This window comes from Pelecanus crispus, chromosome 1 (genome assembly GCF_030463565.1).
Source record: "Pelecanus crispus isolate bPelCri1 chromosome 1, bPelCri1.pri, whole genome shotgun sequence".
In the NCBI taxonomy this organism is placed as follows: Eukaryota; Metazoa; Chordata; class Aves; order Pelecaniformes; family Pelecanidae; genus Pelecanus; species Pelecanus crispus.
Window position 1 is genome coordinate 168,974,238 of NC_134643.1, and position 27,423 is coordinate 169,001,660.

Here is a 27,423-nt window from a genome sequence, read left to right on the forward strand (position 1 = left end):
ACGTCTCTGTTTAGACTGCGAAATTTTCAGTTTCTAAGTCTGAAAAACTCAGCTGTAGGTATATGTGATACACCTATATGATACAAATATACAAATAAAAGTATACTTTTATCACATGAAAACATTCATAGAATCATAGATTCATAGAATCATAGAATCGTTTAGGTTGGAAAAGACCTTTAAGATCATCCAGTCCAACCATTAACCTACACTACCAAGTCTACTCTAAGCCAATCAAGGGTAGACTAGACTAAACCATGTCCCAAAGTGCCACATCTATCCGTTTTTTGAACACTTCCAGGGATGGTGACTCCACCACCTCTCTGGGCAGCCTGTTCCAATTCTTGACCACCCTTTCCGTGAAGAAATTTTTCCTAATTTCCAACCTAAACCTCCCCTGGCGCAGCATAAGCCCATTTTCAGATAAAGACATCCCAGATACTCCAAATGCCTTTGTTTTAACACAGCATCTTGCATCAAAATAATGCTCCAGCATAACTGTGGTGCATCACAAATGAAGAGCTTGTATTAATCCCTCAGCAGTGATCTCCCAGACAAAGTATTTCAGTTTTTATTAATATAGGTAGACGTCAACTTAAGTTTGCAGGGGAGAACACATTAAATATGCTTTTTCTTCGGAAAAAAGTCCAAACGAAAACAGACTTTTTGACCTGCAATGAGTGCTATTTACCCACACTAGTTAACTTTTTGCTCAGTTCAAGTAAAATTTCATGGGAAAATTCCTCAATTTTTAGAAAATAGTTTTGAATGAAAAATGCATTGGAGCCAGTTTGAATGTAAATGTTTTGTGCATGAAGAAATGTACATGTATGGTAAAATGGACTACTCACAGCTTTCCTATCTGTAGAGGAATGAGTACAGATGGATTTAATCTTAGCACTAGTCCTTTCACCTTGACACATCACTTATGCCATTTGTATAACAACAACCAGGAAATCTAGATAAAGTCCTACTAACAAGGAAACATTAGCATTATTTTTCTTACATTCCATGACAAGTGGCATAGAAAAGAAATGTTTTCATGTAAGTTTGCAGACGACACCAAATTGGGTGGGAGTGTCGATCTGCTCGAGGGTAGGATGGCCCTGCAGAGGGACCTGGACAGACTGGATCGATGGGCCAAGGCCAACTGTATGAGGTTCAACAAGGCCAAGTGCCGGGTCCTGCACTTCGGTCACAACAACCCCATGCAACGCTACAGGCTTGGGGAGGAGTGGCTGGAAAGCTGCCTGGCTGAAAAGGACCTGGGGGTGTTAGTAGATAGCCGGCTGAACATGAGCCAGCAGTGTGCCCAGGTGGCCAAGAAGGCCAACAGCATCCTGGCTTGTATCAGGAGTAGTGTGGCCAGCAGGAGCAGGGAGGTGATTGTTCCCCTGTACTCGGCGCTGGTGAGGCCGCACCTGGAATACTGTGTCCAGTTTTGGGCCCCTCACTACAAGAAAGACATTGAGGTGCTGGAGCGTGTTCAGAGGCGGGCAACGAAGCTGGTGAAGGGTCTGGAGAACAAGTCTTATGAGGAGCGGCTGAGGGAACTGGGGTTGTTTAGCCTGGAAAAGAGGAGGCTGAGGGGAGACCTTATCGCTCTCTACAACTACCTGAAAGGAGGTTGTAGTGAGGTGGGTGTTGGTCTCTTCTCCCAAGTAGCTAGCGATAGGACAAGAGGAAATGGGCTTAAGCTGCGCCAGGGGAGGTTTAGACTGGAAATTAGGAAGAATTTCTTTACGGAAAGGGTGGTCAGGCATTGGAACAGGCTGCCCAGAGAGGTGGTGGAGTCACCATCCCTGGAGGCGTTTAAAAAACGGGTAGATGTGGCACTTCGGGATATGATTTAGTCTGGTCTACCCTTGATTAGTCTAGAGTGGGCTTGGTAGTGTAGGTTAATGGTTGGACTGGATGATCTTAAAGGTCTTTTCCAACCTAGATGATTCTATGATTCTATGATTCTATGTAAAATACGATTTGCACCAGTTACCTTTTGCACAAATCAGCTAAGCTCCATAAATGAGAAACAACTTGGATTTTACTTTAACCAGATTCATAATCCTTGAATAAATTACTGCTTTGTGACAGTGTAAGAAATCAATCTAATTCTGTGTCAACCAGCTGCTCATACACAGAGAGCTCCCTGTGCAAACACACCCCGGTGAAGTTGAAGGCTACTCACAGCGTGAAATCCAGAAGTGCCATGGGCTGGCAATTGAGCACCCTCATGCTTCAGAGAAACAATAGTAATAAAATGTTGAATTTCTCGAGGTGTGTGGTGAATAACAGCACACAGTGCTTCTTTTCTTGGGGGAATATGACAGGATTCAGGGTTGCCTTGCCCCAGCAGAGAGATAATTGTTATAATTCATTAGAGAGGCTCATTTCCATTTTTCATTACTGGAGCAAAACTTTATAAACTGTGTTGAAGGGAATGGGAGTTTTTGTTTCCTGAGGCTGCATATATAATAATTTTAGTTCAAACAACCAGTTAAACCAGCCTATACTGGTCATTACATTTCCTGTCGTCTTCCTGTCATTTTGTGGTTTAATTTCTTCATCAACTTGCTCCTAGTTTTACATGCTCTTTCAATTTCTCTGTCTTCAGGCATACAGCAAGTAAACTCATTGGCGGTGATCAGTTAACGCAGTTTCTACAGAGTCCTTTTTAGAATAGCCTAGCCAACATCTATCATCGGTCCTACATCATTTATGTTTCAGCTGTGCAAAGAGAATACTTCCACACTGGGAATGACTTTAAACCATGTCCTATTTTAAGATAAGCCTATTTATTTTCCCTGTGCCCTTGCCACATTTACTGATCAAAGGCACTTACATCTAAACAAGTTTTGCTTCTTACAGACGCTTTGCCTGTCTTATTTTATTCTATAGTACAACTGCTCATGAAGCTGAATGTGTAACTCAGCTACCAGATGCATAGCTACAGCCTGTAATGGAAAAAACAAAGGGTTAGAACTCCACTGCAGGTTCAAGAGGAAGGCAAAGCTGTGTCAAAAGAGATACAAAAAGAAAAAAAATATGGAGGAGACCACAGGTCACATCATTAAAATCCAGGAGAACTTTACCATTGTGACTATAACTTCTTTAAGATTTGGCTTACAATATGCAAGCAGACAAGCTGAAAGCTGTTCTTCAAACAGCAGAAATACAGAAGGACTGGAAAGGTGAAAAGCACCACAGCAATCAGTGGACTGCTCTCAGTCTGAGCAATCCTTCTGCAAGTTTGTCTCTAACTGAGAGTGACATTCCCTAGTACCCTTGCCTGGACTATGCCAACCTACAGATGTGTTCCAGCTTCTGCAGTGTTATGCATCAAAGCAAGGAGATACCCAGCTATGACTTTCTTTTTAAAAGCTCCACTTCAGAATGCAGTTCAGAACCATCCCAAAACTGGAGTACTTCACTTTTCTGAACCTTTAAAATCTGTAAAATACAGCTGCAATTCTGCTTCAACCTGAGATAGCAGACTAGGTCAGCAGCTTACTGTACTTCATTTATTTGCTTATTTCTGTTTCTAGTCCTGAACAAAACCAGATAAAGAAGAAACATACAGGAATTATCTGCCTTATTCATATCTCCTGCCTGCTTTTCAAAGGAAATATGATTTGATGGCCAAGGGCTGGGGTGGTCAGAATCTGAATTAATTTCTGACTCAAGTTCTTGGTGCAAAAGATATGTGTTTGTACAGTTCTTAGATTAATAGATCCTTCATCTTGTCGGGAGCTCTAAAAAGGATTGTATCCATTAAAACAAATAAGAAAAAAGTCCCATGATTTTTTCAATGCACAAAATATTTGAATACAATCAGGTGTGGAAGAAAAGGTAGAGTCACTTTTTATTTTATCTGAAATGGCTTACCCATCCTCCTTTTATGTTGACATGCTTCTTGGGTTCAATTATTTTAAGAAGATATAACTTGTCTCACATGATCCCACAGATGGCTTCCAGCCCTTTAAGAAATGCACTATGCAAGCCAAATCTATGTGATGTTTACACTTCCTTTCAAGGTGGTTTTAGCAATTTTATCTCATTTTATTTTCCTGCTTAGGAAAACCTGGCAAAATATCAAAAGAAAAATTTGCAGATGAGCGCTCTTCATGGAAACTAGATGGATGCTTAGTACCTTCCCAAGCTAGGCTAACCTTGGGCTTTCTGATTAGCTTGTTGAAATTCAAATTCATTTGATGCCTGTGGATCCTTTTAGGACTAGTACCTCTTCTGATGCAGAGCAAAGTTAGCTCAAGCTGTCTTGTATGATGCGCCCCAAGGCTAAAAGCTGGTGATCGTGTTGGCAAAAAGCACCTCTTGGCTTTCCTTCTGTATTCATAAGTGGGCTACCCAAGGCTCATGATTTTTTCCCCCCTCCCCTGCAAATTTGCAGTGTAGAGTAGCAGCTTGGTCCTGTGGTGGCAACCAGCGTGGCATGCTCTGCACCTGAAGCTGTAGGATATCTTCACCAGACTGCAGCACTATGCTTCTGTCCCTTATCATATAGGCCAGTAGGCCCGGGGCACTAGGCACCTTCTTGCACTGGCCATACCATCGTGGCCTTTCACACCCAATGCCTATGGGTAAATTAAAACCTGTATATACCCGAAAAAGTAAAAACTTTACTGCTTGCCCTCTTTAGCTGCTGGGGATAGGAGACAAGAACACACTTTTTGTTCCCAAGGCAAAGACCACAAGAGCTTAGACCATCCCTGCACCTGCATGTAAGCATACAGCCAATTCCCAGAAATTAAATTCCTGGCCACCTTGAACCTCCCTGCCTGTGTATTCACAACATGGGGAAACCTGTTCAGGCCTCTCCGTACTGTTCCCCTCCTCCCTGTGCTCCAGGGCACCCTTGGAAAATCCAGCACTTTTCTCTGCATCACTTTCTTGGTGGCTGTCGTACTCCATAAACCAAGTTTTTTTGCCAGTCTGGCATGGAACCCCACATTGGCCCATGAAAATTGTATTGCCTTTCTCCTTCACAAATCACCACCCAGCCATAGACAGATACTGTAAAAGAAAGTGAGTGTAGGTTCCTGGAGGTTATAAATGATGGCATATGAAAGAGAATTGGGACAATTTGATTTTCCTACACTGGGCTGACCCTGAGTAGAGAGGAAAAATTGCTTTGACTAAGCAAATATGATATGGTAGTCATATAAGGAGTGGAGCAAACCATATAGAATATCAGAATCTTACTTAAAAAAACATACTTTCTAAACCAGAAAAACATCTAAATATTAACAATAAAAATTTAAAACACTTCCCTTACTCTGCCTCATCTCCCCATTTTCCTATGTCATTCCTTTATACCAACATATTACGCCTATGATTTCTGTCTGACAGACTTTTTCCCCATTTAGCTCTAGCTGAAATTCAATCTGACTTTTAACAGTGGCCTAAAGATCCATAGTTGGGGTTCTTTGCTCCACCTGGTTTCTGATAACAGGCAAAGCTTGATTAACTTGTCCTGATAAGTTACTATGGCAACTTCCACCAGTGCAGTGAGAATGAAGCATTCACAGGTATGTTCTTATCAGTGCACGTTTCCCCTGACTATGCAGTTTAATCCATTAAAATTAAATGGTGAATTGTGCAAATGAAGGCTGAGCATTGGACTCCTTGCTGGAAGTTTGTCATTAGCCTGGATTATAGCATGAGTATTGCTTTCTTTGTTATAAAACACTTCAGCAAGCCAACAACTAGCAGAATAAGGTCTCAAAACCAGATAACATTGCAATAAATCCTAAAGAGAACCTTAGTATTGTTAACCCTGGTATTTAGCACTATTAATAGTGAAAAACATTCTTGGCTGGTTTAGGGCATGGCTACCTGAACAAGTACAAAGCAAATTTGGATTCTCTAAGTGTCAGACACTCTAGTGCTTCAAATGGGGAAAAAATATGTAGATGTGGGTCTAATAAACTCAGCTGTGTGGTCAACATGCAGCAGCTTAGCCCTTCCTGAAAGCCCGATAAGATCACTTGTATTTGCTGGAGAGCTTCCAGAGTGCGTGTGGGCATCTGTCAGGGTAGAAAGTTTAAGAACTTTCTCGTGTCCTTAGCATCCACTGAGTACCGGCAGAGTATGGCTCACATCACAGCGTGAGAGGGCAGCCTTGGTCATTTGGTTCAGGAGACCAGAGCTAAATCTTTAGGTTGTTATAAGACTCAGAAATATCTTGGTCATATCTTCTTTCTTGCAATGATGCCCTTTTAATCTCTGTTTTCTATCTAATAAAGGGAATGGCTGGGAGAGGCAAGAGAGTGTTTTAGCATGGGGATGAGTGGCCTTGAAGTGATTATGGTGCCTTTGCCATGGGGAGACATTAAGGAACAAATGACATTGAAGAATATGTCCCTATATATCATTAACTATTTTCTAGATTTCTGAAAGAGTGTTTGCCAGCCGTGTTATTTCACACTTTACCACAGAAATAAATCAGCATTACAATCTTTGGGAAATAGGATTTTTTAAAAGTGCTCCCACAGCTAGCTTGAGAATTCCAGGGGTTTTGTCCCAGGACATTACCAAGTCAATCTGCAGCTGGTCACATTCCTGAGTGAGCACATTTCACAGGCAGTATTTTTTCTCCAATCAATCCCTCTCCTATCTGTCTATATCCAGCTGATTTCATGATAAAAGAGTTTTTTAAGGGCCCTGGTTTTGCCACACTGATTTTTATCAAGCAAGGGGTGGCTTGATGAAAAGTGTGATGAAGCTGGGCCTCTCTCTGCATGCAGGGAGGAGATAAATTCACCATTTTGAATGTAACAACAAAGGTGAACTCTAGCTGGCCTGGGAATAAGGAGCTCGGCAGGACTGAGACAGGAGCTGTCCTCTTTTCTTTCCCAATGATGTGGGCATTATAATCTGGAAGAGACGGGTTGCAGATAAAAATGGACATGGTTTTCCAGTCCCATGACTACTTGTGAAAGTGCTCTGTACCTCACAAAAAGGAGGGTATTCCCAGTCTCCGGGAGTCCTGTACCCTGGACAGCATTGCTTCTCCGCTACTCTGCACTTGGAGGTGTAATCTGAACTGAATTGCCTGAGCATGAGTGACAAGGGGAAGAGTATGTAAACTTTCTCCTCTTTCTCTTGTGGGGCAAACAAGTTGCCAATTCAGACTTTGTTAACTTGGATATTATGAAGATCATGCTTTACAGAAACAGCTGATTAATTTTTCTGGATCACTCCATTCCCATAGTGCAAATGAATGGTTAGAAAATCATACAGAGACAATGAGCAATGACTGGAAACCCTGCAGCTTCTACTTCAGAAGAAAAAAACACCTGAAAGAAAGATCTCATTAAGGTGTTCAAGACAGGAACATATTTTTAATACGTGTTCAAAGCCTAGCACAGGGTGACCCCTTGTTGCCAAAACAAATGAAGTAGAAATACTGCCAAGGTATATGATAGTAATTTCACAGTCTATCCAGGTTTGTAGACCATGGGCTCTGTAAGGCAGAGTCTGAGAATTAAATTAATCTCACAGGATGTCAGCATCCATGTCCGAGCTATGAACTCTTCTTCTGCTGTCAATGGTGAGAAACAGGAACTGAAGGGCGCAAGTGTGTCTTAATCCAACAGTGATTTTTAAAGTAGCTCAGATCAGCGGTGCCCTGAAAGCACCTGTTTCTCTCAGCTGACAGTAAAGGATACATTATTTGGCTAGCTCTAGGGTTAGATACCTCCATTTGGTCAACTGGATTTCACATAAATGAATGAATAAGATTTGAAAGGATTTTTATGTACATATTATTTCTAAGATTATAAATATTCTCTGATTTTTAAACCCATTAACCTTCATTGTGAGATCATGGAAAAGGAAGTTTCTTTCAGGTTCATTTATTATGCAGTGAATTTTTTTCTATAAGTGATTGCTGCTTTTTTCAGCAGAAGAAATGCATTTCTCAAATTCTTGTTATTTCTGCATATATATCACAATTCTAATATATGAGCATTGTAGGTACGTTATATTAAAAAAGGCAATGCACTTCAAGCAATTAGCTTTTTACTTTAGTTGCTGTAGCAGTTACTTAGGTAACACAGTTACTATTACGTACTGAAAATTTTTATGGGCTTGAATGTTTAAAGAGAAAACCAACTTTCATTCCAGTCTGTTTTCATTTGGGTTCCTGTAGAGTATTTATGCTGTCCAAATATGTAATAGGAAAGCAAAATTCCCAGCACTTTACAGCAAAGACAATTATCCTAGGGACTGTTAGGATCTGGTTGTGTATCAGCAATGTGGTTTGCTCCCATACAAATGAATAGCAATGTCAGTTGTCCATCAGGCTTGGGCAGTAAGTGAGTTTTGCCTGAATTTAAAAGCTCTCAGTGTGGGTGTTGACATGTGAGCTGGGTGTCAAAGAACCCCACCACAGACAGTGGAGACCTGGAGTGGGATTCAGTTGCCTGCACACAGGTATCCACTGCCTTTGGAGGCCTTTTCTCTCTTCCACATGCCAGTACAGGTCTCCAGTAGGTCCTGCACCATACCCGAGACCCTCATGTGAAGGCCCTAGATGCGTCTCTCTGGACAGCCTATGACCTCTTAGTCAGTGGAGTCTAGGGAGTTATTCAGGTGGCCAGCTGTCTCATTTTGGTCCAATTTAGGATCTGATGAGTAGCTCCTAGATCCCTCATTCAATACAGAAATAAATGAATCTAATGACATTTTGGAGTCCTCTGGAGCATCTGGAAGACTGGAGAACTTCTGTTAAGGCCCTTATCACATCTGTTAGCCCCTTGCAGGTGCCTAGATAGTTCAGGGCATCTCACTTATCACGAGGCACTTGTGTTTCAGCAGATGAATTCTGCCTGTTATTGACCACCTTGAGTAGCTCTCCATTGCTACCATGGGAGATTAATAAACCCAGCCCCACAGAGCACCTGTATTATAGACATTGAATAAGACAGTGAATTCCATTTCTTATGTACCAGAAACAACATGTACATGACATACATTCAGTGCAGAAGCAGCAAAACCCAAGAAAACCAACAAAGACATTTCCACGATGGTCATTTATGATTGCTGCCACCAGATTGCAAAGCCACCAGAACATGGTGAACTTGTGAGCATCTACTCAGTCCCAGTGAGTACACTTAAGTCCTAAATTCTAATAGCCTCAGTCATGTTCACTTTGATAGGGCTATTTGTGGAGAAGTCAGGCATTGACTTCTCAACAGGGGTTAATCTAACTCAGCTCTAGCCCTCTAAGATAAATATCTTGTCAAGCCTAAAGTTCTTCATAGCTGACAGAAAAACATTGGCACTTCCAGGGAGCTATTCATGCAATCTCTGGCAGTTGTCTACATTAGATTGGGAATTACTCTCTGAAAATGCATATTTTCTTAACCAGCTATGGAGGGACTCCATACTACTTAACCAACTTTGGAGGGAGTCCATACTACTAAGTCCTAATCCTGTAGCTAGAGTTCTCTATTACTGTGTGCCACCGTACATGCCAGTATCCAGAGTGGGATCTGCTGAAGCATCTTGTAGGTATTCTCCTATTTTCCACAGTGACTAAGTATCTGGAGTGGTAATATGGGAGCTATGCATTTTGCCCTAATGTGGAGTTGTGATGCTGCAAGGGCCTACACCCAGACATAGGATCCAAAAAGTGCTGCTGTGTCTGCTAACACATGCACAACCTTAGACTTGCCCTTAGTTGATGATGGATAAAATTAGATACGATGAATCCTTTCCTTCCCCCTTCCCCAGTATTATTAAATGACTTGGCTTTCCCATCAATGAATATCTGTAACTAGCCACTCAGACTTTGCTGTTTACAAGCAGCTGCATTATAGAAGCATCCTGTATTGCTACCCCAACAACCTAGACTGATACATTGATATGATTGGGGAATGAGAGATAAAAGCAGGAGGAAAATATAGGAAATCTTTCGTAATGTAAAATATTTGGGTTTGACTAAAGAAAGTTCACAAAAGGGTCACTATTTGTATGAAGGTAAACCTTTTTAGTCCTTGTATTTTACCTCCCCTCTAACCACTAGTAATACACATAAAAGTCCATAAAGTGTCAATTTCTGTCTATTACAACCAAAGAAAAATGTATGAGATGTTTGGCTTGGGAAATCAGTTTTCAGTTTGCTGTAACCTACTATTTGTTATAAGTGGACTCCAACATTGCACACTCCTGTTATGATATATCTGTGTGCTGCGGTCTAGCAAAATAAAAATAGCTGCAAAAGGCTGGAGAAAGCTAATTGCCAGTAAAGTATAACACATATTTTTTTTTGGCAAGTGAGAATCACTATTTGCAATTAATTCAGAAATTATCAAAGCTTTAATTTCTCTGTTGGTATCCGTTCTTCTGCACAACTAACTTTGTTGCTGAAAAGACATTTTATGGTGTGTAGTCACTTGCACAAAAGGACCCTCTAATTCTCTAGTGGTAAATGAACTGATGATATATTACAAAATCGATTTTTTATGGAAACTTAGAACTTGTTGGTTGTACTCATATTAACAATGCAAGAATTCGTCACACTGTAACACCTTCCAGGCAGGTAGTCAGTCATGGCTGTTACTGCCATGTTACTTGGAAGCATCTAAATGAGCATGGTTTATGCACTGCAAGTGGGGACACAAGCCCTGCTACCAATTTTTAAACCGTATTTTTTCTATTAATATCATGTCAAAATGCTATAGTGCAGAGGATGTTTATATAGTCACTATCTTTCTTTAGCATTAACAAGAACATTAAGAATTCACTTTTCCTTCTGCACAGATTCATGCGCAGAAACATGAAATGAAATGTGATCTATCTTTCAGCTGAAAGAGCAGTGTTGATGTATTGCCTGCTTAAATTCATTTTCCAGAGGCTGATAATACAAACTTTCTGTATATTGGAACCCCACCCCCTAGTCTTTATTGAGCAGAGGCTAAAACATCAAATGGAAGGAAGTGGATTTTAATCCAGATTTACAAGGGGGAATTGCCATTGAATAAAACTTGTGCAGCCTCCCAATGAACTATTTCTGTTGGAGACTAGCCATCCTTCTAGGTACTTGATGATACCACGACAATGAATATGATTAGAAGTATGATTAGAACTATCTATCAATATATTTTATAGACCAAAATCTCCTTTGCATGCATTTGATTCATAGAGCCTAACTCCAAAGCCCAGCATTACAGTTACATTTAGACATCTACAAATTGAACGTCTGAGCTAATCATCCAGATTCTCTTCATACTCAGTGGGGAGAAATGGGTAATTCCGAGGGTAATTCAGATTCTTGTCATCTCCAAATGAGTATCTTAAGCAAGGTCTGGATGTGCCTAATTCTCTTCATCAATTAATAAAGGAATGAGGTGATAGGTCAGACTTTGATAGCAACATTAGAAACATGAAAAGCTCGGGCAAATAAATCCCACTTCATCTTAATGTGGGTGGATATGGCACAGATGTGCAAACTTTAGCCTACACATCCTGCTTTTCTTTACCCTAATAGCCAAGCTCAGGAATCACATAGTTTCTCAATGTACAACTGAAGACCCATGACTATGCCATTTATTCATCTTACTGTATGCAGACAAGTCTAGTAATCAGGAGTGGATTCTGCCTCCATGTTTTGTATTCCCTATCTCTGTAACAGGAACACATAATACCATTCATACCCCTAAGACATTCCTGGAAATGAGATGATGACCCTCAGTGGGTCTTCACACCCATCAGGTAAAGGAAATTCTACCAGTACTAACAAGTACATTTTCAGAAGACATTCAAGCAGTCACTGTGTTCAGTGTGTTCAGACAGGCAACACACCACTATTCAGGCAAGGCAGACACTGCATGGTGATCAAGACTGCATTTTTTTTGACAACTAATTAAGGTAGAGAGCTGTCTTTCCTGTTACTGTTGGAAGACGGTCTTTCCTTGCTCATACTAAGCAGGGTCTGAACAGCAGGCAGACCCGTTCCACCTGAAGACAGAGGCTCTTAGTAACCACCTCGCGCATTAGAAATGCAATGCATCGCATACTGCAGCATGCAGAACCATTCAGCTGGGGTATGGAATCATATCGCTGTTTTTAAAAACAGGACTCTGGCAGGTCTCCCAGGAGGGCTCTGACAGCCACCATCATTCATCTGCCTTTGCCACCTGAAACTGGTATTAACCATGAGGGAAAATGTGATCACACAGATTTAAACTTCCTTAGATATTGCTGTGACACAGAAACCGAGAATAAACAAAACCCGACACTAAGCAAACACCTATTTTTGGAGAACTAAGCGAATCCTAAATCTGACACCAAATGACCACGGCAAGTGTTGTAAAACATATTTATTCATTGTGCATATCCAGACAGCTAATAAGAAACAGGACTCTGTTTAAACACACAAAACCTAACACTGGAGGAGCTGTACACCTTATATTTTACAGGAGTTAATCTGCTGATTAACATCATGCAGGGTGAAATGGCATGTCCAACAGCACAGCATCTAAGGGTCGCAGGGGGGGTAGCCTGTGGGAAGTCACTGGGCTTCTAAAACACCCGCATGGGCCTGTCATCTTCACTCTTAAGAGTGTGACCAATACCTCCTGAGCTATGAAGTCTTTTACAGGCTCATTGTTTGTATCTTTCCCTATGGCCTCTGTACACAGAAGGCATTTGAAAAATTCATCTCAGTATTTTAAACCCTCTAAGATTTATACTTACTGGATTTTATTCTAGGGCCTCCTGAGAAATAAAATGTTGAAAATAAACATCCTATCTCAGGAAAATTGTGCTATCACTGCATATATTTAACATTTCTAGACTCTGGACTAAACGGATTCTAACAAAACTGAAACATAAACTCTACTTTCAGGAGTGCCCCAGAGGATTCCCCGGGCAATTCAGATCAATGTCTTCCTAGTATACTGTCCTGTTAATTTCAGCCTTTTATAGCTAAAATGCAAAGCAGATTCTTTTTTTTTTTTAATCATATTTTCTACTTCATGTAGTTTTGGAGCACTGGGAAGGAATTGTTCACAACAGATTTGTTAGGTTACTATTGCATTTTTTTATTGTAACAAAAATCACTACACAATGAAATAAAAAAAAAAAAGACTGAATGGACACTTAAAATACATCCCGCTTTATTCCTAAAAAAATGTTTCAGGGTCTTTTTCTCATGGAGATTGAGACTTTATTTACTTTTATTTTATGGAAAGCAGGAGGAAAGATAAAAGAACATTTTCCTACAAAGTGTGACACAATATATTCCCCTCCCCAGGGTAAAGAGCATGAAAGGCTTTCTTTTTCAGACTGGGTGCATGCTCATCCACTTATCTATGCAGCCACTATACTGTACTTGAATGTAAATCACTCACAAAATGCCACGGCCAATTTCTCAATTGCCTATCTCCATAGTATGCATGTGCATTATGTATTATATGGTTAATAGTGCACCAGCTCCCTTGCGGAAAATCAAGAAAGCTTCCATGTCCTCCTGAAAGAAAATGTGGAATTATTTTATACACGTTCAGCCAGGTCAGGCTACAGTATGTTCTCGGGAGAAATTCCAGCTGAATTAAGGCAGCACTGTGCTGTATGGTGATGCGGTGGGCACAGAGGTACTTGAGGCAGCTCAGACGCGGCAGGTAGTATGGCTATATCAGCATGGTGCTCTCTGTAGACTAATTAGTCCTGCTAAGAAGCAGGATGTAATAGCCCAAGCTAAGTGCTTTGAGGTACTTCACAAGTGAGATGATGCGTATCTGCGTGGTGCTGTCTTGCTGCCTTCCCCTTGGGCTGTGCTGAACCCTGTCGAGGAGGCCTTCTGTCTGAAACCAGGGACCTCTAACATTCACAGAAACTTACAAAGCTGGAAAGCATAAGGGAATCTACTTTATCAAGCTCTCACAGAGAAGCCCAGTGGTTTGCCCAAGATCAGACAGGGGCAAGTCTAGGGAGAGAGCCCAGGAAGGTCTGGGCGCTTGTTTCCATTGCTCCAGTGCTATCTTAAAGCACGGGACTCGGAGCTGAACGCCACTGCAGTGTCTGTATTGCTGCACACACACATGTGGGGCCTGAGGCCATGGGAAGGCTTATGCCAACTTTTAGCTCACTGAGGGAATACAAATGCTCCCTTCTGGGGGTGAGGCATCATCCTCGAAGTGGGAGAAAAATCCTGGAAGGAACCAGCAGCTCTGGGCACTGGGCAGAATTAAATCAGCCAGAGTGCAAAATTACAGAAAGAACTGCTAGCATTTTAGCCTACAAGACACACACAAAGTAAAGATGGTGAAGATGAAACTTAAAGAAGTGTTTTGCCCAGCATTGTACAAAGACAAATGGGAATGAAGGTGAAGAATAAGAATACCAAAGCTTACACCATGTTGCATTGTCCTCCAGATAGTCCTCTGGGAAGCAAGAGGGAAACAGATTCAGGGAACAGAAAAACAAAACAAAACAAAACAAAATAAACCACAGGTTATACCAAACAGGCAGCCACAGAGAAGATAACGAGTCTTTATAAGCAGATCTTAAGCAATCTTATAAGCAAATCTTAAATCATGCTCTACAGAAGCAGCTGAGCTCAGTGGTTAAAATTATTTAGTTTCTGACAGTATTTATCTTACTGAACTTCAGGTGTGATTGCTAGATGCATAGCCTAAGGTTGTTACTTTTTGGCATTTTGTAGTAGAAGGATAGGGAATGATTTCTCTGAGCTGTTTAAACATATATTTTAGGATGAGATGAATCATGCTTTAGAAATATTTGGTCTCGATTCGGTTGCCTAAACCTATGTTTAGATGACTGAACAAAGACCTTTACTTCTCTCTGTTAACAGTAAAAACTACAGTCATCTAGACTTCAAATCTAGATAGGTCATTATACATATCTACACTATGGGTCTCTGTATTGAATCAGAAAAGTCTTCATTTTTGCTTCTGTTACAGTCAGTAGAGAAATAGGATGGAATCCAGTTACCTAAATATGGACATGGAAAGTGAATTTAGTAGCTCTGAGGTATTCCATCTTAGTTCCAGCCAGGTCTCCTGTAACTTTGCTTTCACATTTGGACATCTTGAAGACCGTAGGTATCTCAAATAGCATTAGGTGACTATGTTTGTGTAGCTGAATTCCACCCAGAGGGACCTGCAGAGAAAAGCTGGGGCTCAGTTCTGTTCTCCCACTTGGATGCCACATAGTAGACATCCTCTAGCGTGTCCTATCTAGCCTTCAGCTGCCAGGCCAGGAGGGCATGGGCATCCCAAAGGATTGTCCTATCTGCCAGCTCAATTAGATGTCTTAGATACTCCGAGGCATCTCACTGTTGCGTGTCTACTTGTGGATATCTCAGCTGAGCCTTTCATTTCCCAGTCTGTGAGAGGTGTCTGTGACAGATGGGGTGAATCACTCTCCAAATATGTGTGTCTCTCTCCATTGACTTCAGAAAGAGCCTGACTTTTAGGCCCTGTGCTGTGAAGATGTGATTGAATTGCCTGAGCATAAGCATCTTGAATTGCTTGAGATGCTGCAGCGTATTCTACCCGGCTCTCCACTGCTGCTCCAGAATTATATTGGTCTCCTCTAGTCCTGTGCCATATCTGCCAGTCCCATGTTTCACATACTCAGGGGTGTCTCGGTGCTTTACATCTATGCTCAGGCAACTCTCTCAAGCCCTATGTAACTTCCTAAATACATCCGATGCATTTTAAACCATCTAGACCACTGGTTTGGGGGGATATTTAATTTTTTTCATATTTCTCACAATTTCTTTTGATAGATTTCTTGTTTATTAAGCCTTACTGGTTATATCTATGACAATAACACAGGGAAATTGCTCTCTCTCTTGGAATGGAATAGCTGGATTAATCACACAAGTTCAGGCAAGGATGAAGGAGCACTTTCTCAGAAGGGTTCAGTACCTGGTGACTTCAGTGTAGGCTTCTTAGGAGGGCTGCTTTGTGCAACATACCTGATAAAATATGCTCACCTGAATTAAGCTTATAAATATGAGCAGGTTATGAGGGATATGAGCAGGAGTAAAAAAATTGGTTCAGATATGCTACATGATTGTACAAGATTGAAATGCAGAGGAAATATTTTCTAAACTTGGTCTCTTCTGAGAACATGCTGTCAAAGACAGATGAAAGCAGAATTGTTTGTCACTTGTTTTGGGGTTTACATATCTGCATGTTTGGACTTTGCAATGACAGTTTAAAATTAAGTGGTCTGTGTTTTATGAATACAAACTCCAGAACAGACTTCTAAAAGCACTAATGTAAGACAACAGTCAGCTGACTTGCAAGGGAAGATTTATTTCTTACATCTATAATAATCAAAAGGGACTTTAACTGTTTGACACTACTATCAAAATACTAATATTGCTGCACATTTGTATTAAGCAAGCAATAGAAAATATTCAGTGTGCAGACTAGAAAACTGCTGTGAGTGGGATTCTCCTTATGTCCTTTTCCATTGCAAGGGTTAGGAGGATTTAACTGAAGCTGGTCCTCCAGGCTCTGTCTATAGTTAATGAAGAGAGATACGTGATTCAGGGAATGATTCAGCACATTAAACGCTAAAGATCTAATGTAGGCAGGTTGAATGGTGTTCCTGCGAGGCAGGAGCATAGCATTTATACCTTCTGGATAAAATTACCCAAGCTGGTGTGAGATGTAGGCAGTGACCTTTCCCAAGTGCTGCTAAGGGATTACAGCTCTAAAGCAAGGCTTTCTGCTCTAATCCACATAAACAGTTTTTGCTGGCTCCAGCTGAGGTCAGTGGCCATCTCTAACTTGAGGGATTGTTGGTCTCACCCCAAAAGGAGGTAACACGTGCATCACTGCCATGTGGAGATGGATTTGATACCAACACTCATCATTAACGGTCCATGAATAGTTATTATTTTAAATATCACCAGCAAGAAAAACAAATAGGTATTTGGCTTGAACACTTTTTAAAGTAACAGCAGCAATGCTAAGCTCTTTGTTTTTTCTGAAATAAAGTGCGAACAAACCTAGCTAAACCATATTAAGACACGTTCCCTTTTGAAAGTCTACAAGTTATTATGAATTATAAAGGTTTATCTGTATTGGTAATTTTCATTAGTTACAACCTTTAAAGGCCAGCAGCACGACACATCTCTGCTTTATTCAGGATGCTGCTCAGTATTTTGGAAGCTTGTAGTTTAAAAAAGATATTAATGTGTTTAGAAGTACTCTCCTTATGTGAATATGGCATGTCCCTTAAACCTGCCTTCTTCATTGCACAAATGCTTGAACTGTCCTTACAACGTAAGAGTAATCCAAGCTGAGCTGTACTACCAGCCTTCCTTTTTATGCACTTCCTCCCACTTCCTCCGTTTGCAGCCTTTAGCTTTGGCTGGAGCATGACTGAAACCTACGGGCTTTGGTGACCTTTCACTTTACCTTGGCCAATTCTAGATCAAGGCCCAGGCCTCTGCACTGGGCAATACACACGGGCTGGTTCTTGGAATCTAAAGTGAAAGGGTAAAACTGAGAACTTGTCAAATATGGACTGAGCATTACCAGCCAGATTTTTAGCCTGAAGTGCTACACTGGGTTACGAATATGCTATGGTAGAAAGACCTAAGTCTACAATGGAGGTAAATGTCTTCTTTTCTGCTTCTCCTTTTAGGATAACCAGGCTATGCTGTTTCCAGAAAAGCAGAGAACTAATAAACATTGCTTTTTACTGCAGGGTATCCCATGTCCTGACTAGAAATGCCATGGTATTTGTTTAGTTGAGTTGCAATGAAGATCGACAGAATACAGTGCATAGATAGAATACAGCATAGATAGAGGCGATTGGAAAGACTTGAGGCTGTGGAAGACTACTGTGGTCGTAAAAGGAACTTCCTGAATGATGGTATCAAGGAGATACCCAGGTCCTTATCTGAATTAGTATATTCGGGTTCCTGCTCAGCGATTTAAGCTGCATATTGGAGAAACTTCTAGACATTTTAGGCTCGTGATCAGAACCATAGCAAGACATTTTGGTGCCCTAATGCAGCCAACACCTGCCTGGTACCCAGCGGGAGTGCAGCTCACCGAAACCTCATACCCACAACTAACAGTGGCTGTTTCCAGCTGGGCACTCCTCTCCCCTCACTCTTGCTACAGCCCTGAGCACGACTCTCTTCGGCAAGACAGACCAATGCTGTGCAAGTGTTCAGCAATAAGCTCGGCAAGCGGAGGGTATGAGATGCAGTCTGTTTTGATTCAGACGCTTTACAACTCTAATTTTGCTCATTGGCTTTACCTCGAGATGATTGCTGAGACAGTATTAACAGCTATAATAATTAGCCCTCTATAAATCTATAGATGTATAAATAGCAGGAACATTGAAGTCTGAAATGTGAATCCAATGACCGGTGGTAAAGAAAATAATCTTATGTTAAAGTCTTGTTTTCAAAATGATTGAATAAATAAAGCAAGATTAATGATCACTGAAGTTTTAGCTGATAAAAGTTTTTGAGATGGATGGAAATAAAACAGTGCTAATTTTATAATTAAGTAAAGAAGTGGAACAAATCAATGTGCCTTTGCAAGTGTATATGTTAAAGAACTAGCTGCTAAAAATTGCCTTAAAACATAAAAACATTTTTAATCTAAAAAAAAAAAAGTATTGCCGTTGATCACTTTTCAAAGATAATTTATACTGCAAAGTACCTGTCGTGACTCATCTGTTTTTTGGCCTGCAGGAAAGAGCTTATTCTCTTCTAACATTTCTAATACACAAAAACTGAGTCATATTGTTCTCCGACAATGTAATTCTGTACCATTTCCAATAAAAAGATTTACTGAATGCTGGAACAGCTGGCATAGAATCTATATAGAGTGATTATGAAATTATTAAAAAAAATTGTCAGGAGATTATCACTCTTCTACTATATTACCAAGCCATTTCTACTAATTTGAAAATGGAATATATTTTGTCTTACCAGTCTATCCAAACTTGTGCCAGCAGCAGTTGTAGGTCGCTCCTCTGGGTTATATGGTCTAAACCGAGTATTGAAGTTTTCAGGGACAGAACGGGAAGATCTCAGGGCAGGTGCTGGTTTAGGCTGGCCACATCCTTGGAAAACCTGAAAAAGACATGTAGGTTATATGACAATCATAGAAAAAGGGAAGCTAGTATTTTACAGCCTCTTTATTCTCTCTTGCATATATTTGAAACCAGCTTTGATTGAAATTTTGGTAATAGTGAATTGAGCACTTGCCCTGCATTAAAACTCAGATTAATAATTAAGCATTATTAATTACTTGGTGAAGGTATAAAAACATGTAGGGACCTTAGAAAAACCTTAATTTAGGAAGGTGATTATTCTAAGAAGTCAACATTTGAAAGCATTTTAATTGCTATCTTTCCAGGAAGAGAAATGAGGTAAAGGAAGTATTTTGTGGCAGGACTTAGTTGATAATCATTTTAGTTTTTGTTAAAATGTGGTATTTACCCAGAATCACAGCTCATTCATAATCCTTACCCACAGCTCTTCCTATCTGGTAATTTTGTTTGTAGTCTCAGAGAAAAGGTCAATGATGAAATAGTCTTATAACTGGATTACTTTCTTATTCCCTAGAAAGTCTCTCCCTAGAAGAGGGGTGAGGCATATTGAGCGGGCAATAGTGAGAATTGTTTTCTGCTAGTGCGTTTGTTTTTTAGGTATAAAAAATAATGTTCAGGGTTGTGAAATTTTTCATACGCTTCCTTTTGGAAAAAAGTTTCTGTTGCATATATCTTGTGGATACTAAAGGACACAGAGGAACCTTTTGACTACTGGATATCAAGTATATATCCCAGAGGATCTCTCACAGAAGTTGCTTGGCTGAAAGGAGGTAGAATATTCACAGAGTTAAATTTTTCAAGTGCTCTGATGAAGTAGGATCCTAGTGTTCACCTTCATACCCACTTTTTCAGTTCTGGAATCATCTTTCTTTTTTTGTGACCATTGTATTTTGGCTGTTTCAACATTTTGCTTTCATTCAGAAGAAAAAAGAATTAAACGTTGGAATGTCTTGTAAGATGTATTTTATAAAACCCTAATACCAGGCACAGACTATTTATCTGAATGAGCTTCGTGGAGGTGAAAACTCTTATGCAGGTTCTGTGTTTTGTTTGTAGGACCAGATTATTCCTTTTTTGTGTGGCAGATGAGATAACAGCTATGTTGTGAGCCAGCAATCAAAAAGACTCATGTTTCACTTTCAGACTTTTAGATTTTCTGCCTTGAGTGTTCTCTCTGAAGTAGCCATGGATATTGTGACTTTTGTTGCTTTCAGGATACATTACAATTGGGTCTTAGTTAGGTTTCCTGATGTTAATTTAGAAGCCCCAAATGATTCAAAATTTGCTGAAAGAAACTAGTCATAATAAATTTATGTCCAATCATCAGGTCTGTTTTGGCCCAAAGTCCAGCAAGTCAGCTGTTGTATGGCCATTAGGATTTTTAACTTATGAATGCAATATGGCTTGGTCTGGTTTGAGAATATCTGTAAGATTTTTTTAATAGTTTCTAACCTCCCTAGTCATGAGGACTATTGGAAAATAAATTCATTTAATCAATCAGGAAAGATGATTTTAGCTTGTAAATTTCTAAATTTTTCATCAGGAAAGAATCTTAATTTTCATCTGTGAAGAAAATTCAACTAAGATTAATGTTCAGGATTTACACATGATTGTCTATGATACTGTACATTTTAAAGAGCCAAATATATACTTATCTATTATATAATATACTTACAAAATTTTACTCATATTTCTTCTGACTGAAGATAAATTATGTGCAGAAAACATAACTGTTTATTTAGATATCTATGAAATCCCATTTAGTCAATTAAGGTATTTGCTTACAAAGACAAATGACAATTATCCAAAACAAGCAACCTGACTCTCAGGGGAAAGGAAAGTGAGGGTACTGAATCTTCTCCTTAAATTCCACAGTGTGTGACTGTTAGGCTACTTGTATGACCCTGTGGAGTAACTGCGAGTCTACATAATTTATATTTCATTTTTCTTATGACATACTGAAAAAAACCCAACATAGACTTTGTGGCATTCAGCTTCATAGAAATAGTTGTAGCAAGTAGTTTTATATGAACAAATTTACATACAGCCAGACAATAATAGAGATGGAAATTAGATAGCAATTTTTACACCACAGAAGAAGAAATAATTTATTTTTTAAATGACCTGGCAGAAATGCAGTAAGGATACAATATTCAGTAACTAAATTATGAGTGTAAAAGAGACATTTTATAATTTGCATCCAGGTATTAACTGACAGAACAGAAAATGTAAAGCTGATACCTGAAATTAACAAATGCTTCCTAAGAAGCAGCACATGAAATACTTTCTTCACAATGCTACTCAGAGATACTGAGCAATTTCTGGAAAAATATTCAGGTGTTTCATTATGCATGCTGTGAATTGGCAGCATAAATCCACTCTCGTTAAAAAATTGCATTTTATACATAATTGGTGCAGTCCATTTAATCTGAATTTAGAGAAGGGATTCCATCTGAAATTAAGAAACCTAAATTTAGGTGTGTATATGTAGGTGTCTATATTGAAGCTAAACATCTAAGCTCCCATTTTAGACAGTGGAGATCAAAAGCTCCCTTCAGTTGCTCTCAAGTCAGCATCTATAATAGTTTGTGATGTCCTAGGATATCTGAGACATCTGTTAAGACTGTCTTAATACAAGACCCTTCTCCATTGAACTGCAGCTAAAGATCAAATAGGATATATTAGGGTGTCACAATGAGCACCAGACCTCTATGGTCAGGGATATGAACCAAGCCATGAGATCAAGTCAGCAGAGCCAGTGAAGAATTACATCTATTGAGCTGACTAAATGGAGGTATCTACTTCAGGACTAGGAAGCAGATACTGTAAAAAAAGGGTCCTTTTCCCAGGAGAACTTGAGGTTTTCAGACCCATCAGATAGATCTGTTCTCTATGAAGCCTTGAGTCATACTATTATTTAGAAATGTGCTAGTGCTCAGTGATTCCTATTGAGTGTCTCTATACGACTCTGCTCCATTGACTATCTCATCTTCAGATAGAATAGCATTGATTTTTTCCTGAAATGCCATTATATTTTTCCTGCATGGGGATCTGGAAAGAACGCAGATAAATGAAGAGGTTTTGTTAATATGAAACTCAGGGGCTATTTTAAGAACCTTGGATGTAGTTTTATGAAGATTTCCTCCTTATAAATAATGCATAGGTAGTCTGCTATGTCATGGAGCTCATTCATCCATTTAGCTGAAGTAATTGCCAAAAAGGAACATATATCTATAGGTTAAAATGGCACATCCATCAGTTCAGATAAAAGTAGATTTAAGACTTGCTAACTTACTCAGTTATGGGATAGTCTTTATGAAAGTGGAAAAATCTTGGCATGGCAGCCAAATGACACAGTAACCAAACATACCTATATAGAACCAGACTGTTTAAAATGCAGAAAATAATCCACTAGATTGTGTTTTGAGTAGCAATGAAGACAAAAATATGCTGATGCAACCAGATTAGGAATTTTCTCCATTTTGAAGAAAAATGGACATTAAAACATCTTTTCAGCTGTTTTTTGAGTATTTCTCCACTTCTTGTGAACGAACCATCCTGCACATGTCAACTACTAAACATTTGTATTGTTAAAATGGAACAGAGGTAGGATTTAGTCTTTGACTTGAAGCAGGAATCAAAAGTAATGGTACCGACAGACTTATGGGAAGATTGTGAAGGCCCCCAAAACATTTTTGTTTTGGCCTGTGTTGAAATGGGTAATTATATATTATGACTCTCTGAATATGACTCCCTGAATTACCTCAGGGAGAATAAGAATAAGAATAAGAATAAGAATAAGAATAAGAATAAGAATAAGAATAAGAATAAGGTAAATGTATGCTATGACTAAGTCTTTGATATGAACTGAGCCATGGGAAACAATATACAGAATATGAATCTTTTACCTGAGAATAATCAAGCTGTTGCTAAGCACTGAGTTTGGCACTATAATGTTCAAATACCAAAGAGGTGTCACTGGTGAATAACAAAGAGATTTCAGTAACGAAGATAATGTGTCTTAGACATTATGGAGAAATCCAAGATAAATCTATTGCAACCTGACTTCTACCAGAGGCAACCTTCAGGGAACACCACTGAAATCTGGGTAGACCCAGTTTGCAAAGCCTACTCTTAAAAAGTGCTAATGTCTGGGGAGGCATCTCAGATAGACCAGACTGACTGTTTTTGCACTCTGTGCGGTTTGTTTTGCAGAATGTACTCTGTCAGAATGGCTGCAGGTGTTAAATGATGAAGCTATGGAAGTTGGTTTTGATGATCTTCAGCCTTTGCCTTTTTTTTGGAGAAGGGAAACTTGAGTCTGATTCAGAACACGTAGATTCCTCTAGCAGAAAGGCCTTGGGGTCTGACTTTCTACACCATTGTTCCTTTTTGAAAAGCATCTCCAGATGTTGCAGCTGTCAGGAATGTGACTTTCCCTGAGGCAAAATAAGGACCTCATGTGGCTGTCGTTCAGGGACATAACAGCCACACAAGGTGAGAAGTGTATGAAGCCTAGAGATTTGTGGTCAGATCTTCTAGACAGCCAGTGCTGAATTTAGACTGCAGAGAAATATCAAGAAAACAGAGAAAGATTCCAGCCTCAGGATGAATTGGAGGATCTTAACATAATACTAGTGCCTGGTTAATGTGAATTGTGCTAAAAGAATCAACCACAATCAGCACACAAACAAGAAAAGTTAATGGCCTAGGAAAAGAGATGCTCCATTTTATGCAGTGACAGGTACTGGGATATGGCTGAGTCTGTATGTCATTGGTCGGAAGTACAAAGATTGAAGAGGTAACTGTGGCACCTCTATAATTCTCTGTCTCGATATTGATGTGCACCCATCAAGAGTGGAAGACAGAGGGTTTGTGTCTTCTAAGGAAATGAAAGACAAGGCGTGAACTCAAGCAATAAGCCCTGACTGTTTGCACTGATTAATTGTTAACTCATTGTCTGCTTCTTGGACTGCTCCAACTTGCTCTTGGCAGAACAAAACAGCTCCGGAGAAGGTAGCTCTCAGCAGTATAGAAATGAATCAGGCTGTGACACTTTGGCCTCAAGATCAGGCACTGGTCCTTGTCCCCCTTTTATTTATTAGTATAAGTGAACCACGAAGACTATTTCTCAGAATAATAGTGCTGAATAGGAGGTGTATATTTATAGGAAAAAGATATTGGACAAAACCTTCAGTACTACACCAAGTGAAGAATAGAAGGACAAACCATAAAAATGGAGACTTAGGAAGTTCATGATGTATTTTCCTGCCAATGTCTAAAGTTGAAGACTTAATCGTTCACATAAGAGCATGCATTCTAACTTATTTTTATACACTTATTATGTTGTACATTGTACATGTGTACATTGTTGCTCACTTAATTTTGCCTCCATATGCACACTAATGTACAGTCAATGTGTTACATGAAACATACTTTTATTTTTCTTAAATAAATTTCAATATATAATTGCAGCTGGTATAATACAAAACATCATTTTGTGATATAAAGACAAATTGATAATGCAAGTTAATGCAAATGACTTTTGGAATAAGACAATTTATATAAATATTTGAAACAGGAGAGGGATGTATTTTGGATTAAATGAACTCTGGGTCTTCGGCCTGCAAAGAGGATGAGATTAGTGAGAGGTCCTTGAGGAATAAACTGTTTGTTTTCATTTGTTGCACTCCTTTTAAAAGAGAAACAACATTATACAAAATGGCCCCAAATTCTACTGAACACAGCATAGAGCCTCCTCCCAGACACCAACCAGATTTTTAGGTAGAAAAAGCTGCATGTCAGTGGTGAAGAATAATCTGTGCATATGTGGGTGTTGCAGGCATAAGTTTATTAGTGCATCATCATTTTCCCATTGTAGAAATGTACTGACTGACTTGTGGAAAAATAGCTGTGATTCCTAGTCACCACATTTTCAGTGGGTACAGCCAAATGCAAGATACAAAATTGTTTGAAGAAAGAGAAAATAGTGTGATTTCAGCACCCTGCCTGAAGCTTTCTGAGCGGTGTCTCAGAATAATTGACAAGCGTGGCTTTTCTCCTACATTAGGTCTGCAATTGCATTCCATGCACCCCATTACATCTGGCAAGGTATCTGTCATTTTCACTGAAGCTCTAAGTGGTCAGTATGTATAAGGGGGAAAAATTAGATGACAGATGTCTGATTCGAAGTCCACTCATATATCATCTCTACAGATCTGACATGACATAGGAGAACACAGCACTAAACCCGAAGTCTTTGCCGCCTTATACTTTTCTTTAAGAATAAAACATTTCCATGTGTTAGGACCTGAAAAAAGATGGATATTACCTAGGAAAACAAGGAAATCATATTTCAGGAGAATAATGGTTTACACAGAAATATACAAAGGCCCCCTCAAGGATAGACAGCTCTGTTATCTATGAAAATATAATAAAATAAATTTCACTGATATAATTTGGTTTCTGTTTCTCATGATTTTAAAAAATATTGGCTAAGGTTTCTCTTAGAACAAAAACTTTACATTGCAAATGGAATTGCTGTGATTTATTCATCTTTACGGCAAATAAAATATTTCTGAGGGACAGGAGAAACAGTCTGCTCCGCTACAAATGAGTGAGATGAGCTTGTGCCAAGGTGATGTCATTGGACTCTGGCAGGGGATGCAGTTTCCCGACTAGTGGAAAAACTGTGAGAAAAGAGCAAATTAAAAGGAAAATGAAATACACCTAGGCCTTGGGTGAGTTTTCAGTGAAAATATTTTTTGTTTCTTTTTTTGAGGTAAGGGCTGAGTTTGCTGAAGCTGGCCTTTAATTCCCAAAATATTTGAGAGAATTTGGCTGTTAAACACCTTGATCACTGCTGCCAGAACAAAGTCTCATTGCACAGGATGTAGACTGCTTTTAAAATCCAAGTAACTTCAAGTAGGTTGAAAGTAAAAAGCATCTTGAAGGAAATCCTTAGCAACCTGCAGCGCTGGGGCCATAAAAAGTATCTAATTTTGGGTTGGCAGGAAGAATGTTAACCTCAGCTTCCTGCCTTTTGTCCCCACATTTTTCCCAGCTACAGCAGCTTCCTTCCAAGCAATGGAAATTCACCGGCTCAGATAGCAGTCTAGCCAGCACCTAACTGGGACTACTGGGAGATCAATGGGAGGGAAAAACTCCTAATGCAGAGAACCTAGCAAACTGTTGACTTTAGATTTTGAGCCCCAGTGCACTGATGAATATTAAGGAAAAGCCATTAATTGCTGACTATTTGTTCAACAGCACCTGCTACTGAATTAAAAGGATCTTATTAACATGAGGTTCAGAGGTGGTGGTGATCTGTGTATACACACACACACTAAAAATGGAAGGGAGGAAGCTGGTGTCATTAACTCTGTTTATCTTCATGTCAGAATCCAGGCAAAACTCTATCAAACTGAGGTCTGGTAATCAGAGGCTATCCAATGTAATGATATTTCCCTTGAGTGGCTATTAAAGGAGGTTAAATGGAACATTTTGTGTATTCACCTCAAACACATTGTACTTCAGTCTGACCTAGACAGATCAAAATGTGTTTGGAAGTTAATATGGAAAATCACAGATGAGACATGAGCAGAAGTTACCAAACGTATTCTGCAGGATGTTGCTTACAGAGTTACCACTAATTTTCAGTACTTTGTTTTCCTTAAATCTCTTACAGCTATTAATTTGGTGTTTACTAAATGGTACCTTTCTCCCCCCACTACCTTTCAAAAACTTTGAGATTGTTTAACTAGATGAAGGATTCAAAGGCAGTCTGGTGAACTGTTGAATGAGGAAAACCAGTTTCTAGTGGTCTGGACAATCTTTCTTTAAGTCTGCACAGAAAAATGTTTTTCCCCCTGCTTGTGACATTCAGCAACAGAGAAGGCGCGACTCACACAGTACCTTTGCCGACACCTGCATGCTGTTCTCTTGCATGTTCATGATGGCTTCAGAAATCTTGACATCAATAGGATCCATGACTGATTCAATGTTGAATGGTCCCTCTAATCTCTCCGCTACCAGAAGCATAGCATCTGTTAAAACACAAAGCAGCCATTCCCTTAAAGAAGGGATACCTTTGGGTGCCTCAGGCTGACCAGCGTTGCCAGCCGGAGGCGTGGATACCAAGCACTCCTGAGCAGGAGCCCGTGGGGATGTGTGGCAGCGGGACCGTGAAGCCTGCAGGGCAGCTTCCCAGCTGTCAAAATTATCTTCCCCTACCACTGCCACCACAGAAAGATGAATAAAGACTGCAAAAGTTAGATTAATAATAGTTACATTAGAATTACTGAGCTTGGGGTAAAATTATTTTACACAGCATCGCACCAC

The 27,423-nt window shown here is 39.7% G+C and overlaps 1 protein-coding gene across 1 annotated transcript in view; it reads right to left on the minus strand.

Moving 5' to 3' along the window:
- GPC6 (glypican 6) overlaps window positions 1–27,423 on the minus strand; it is a 790,528-nt gene that overhangs the window by 45,483 nt on the left and 717,622 nt on the right. The window contains exons 5-7 of the mRNA XM_075721405.1: window positions 26,998–27,128; window positions 18,959–19,102; window positions 14,376–14,405 (exon numbers count right to left, since the gene is read on the minus strand). Of these exons, the coding sequence (XP_075577520.1) occupies window positions 14,376–14,405; window positions 18,959–19,102; window positions 26,998–27,128 (305 nt within the window). The remainder of the gene's footprint in view (window positions 1–14,375; window positions 14,406–18,958; window positions 19,103–26,997; window positions 27,129–27,423) is intronic.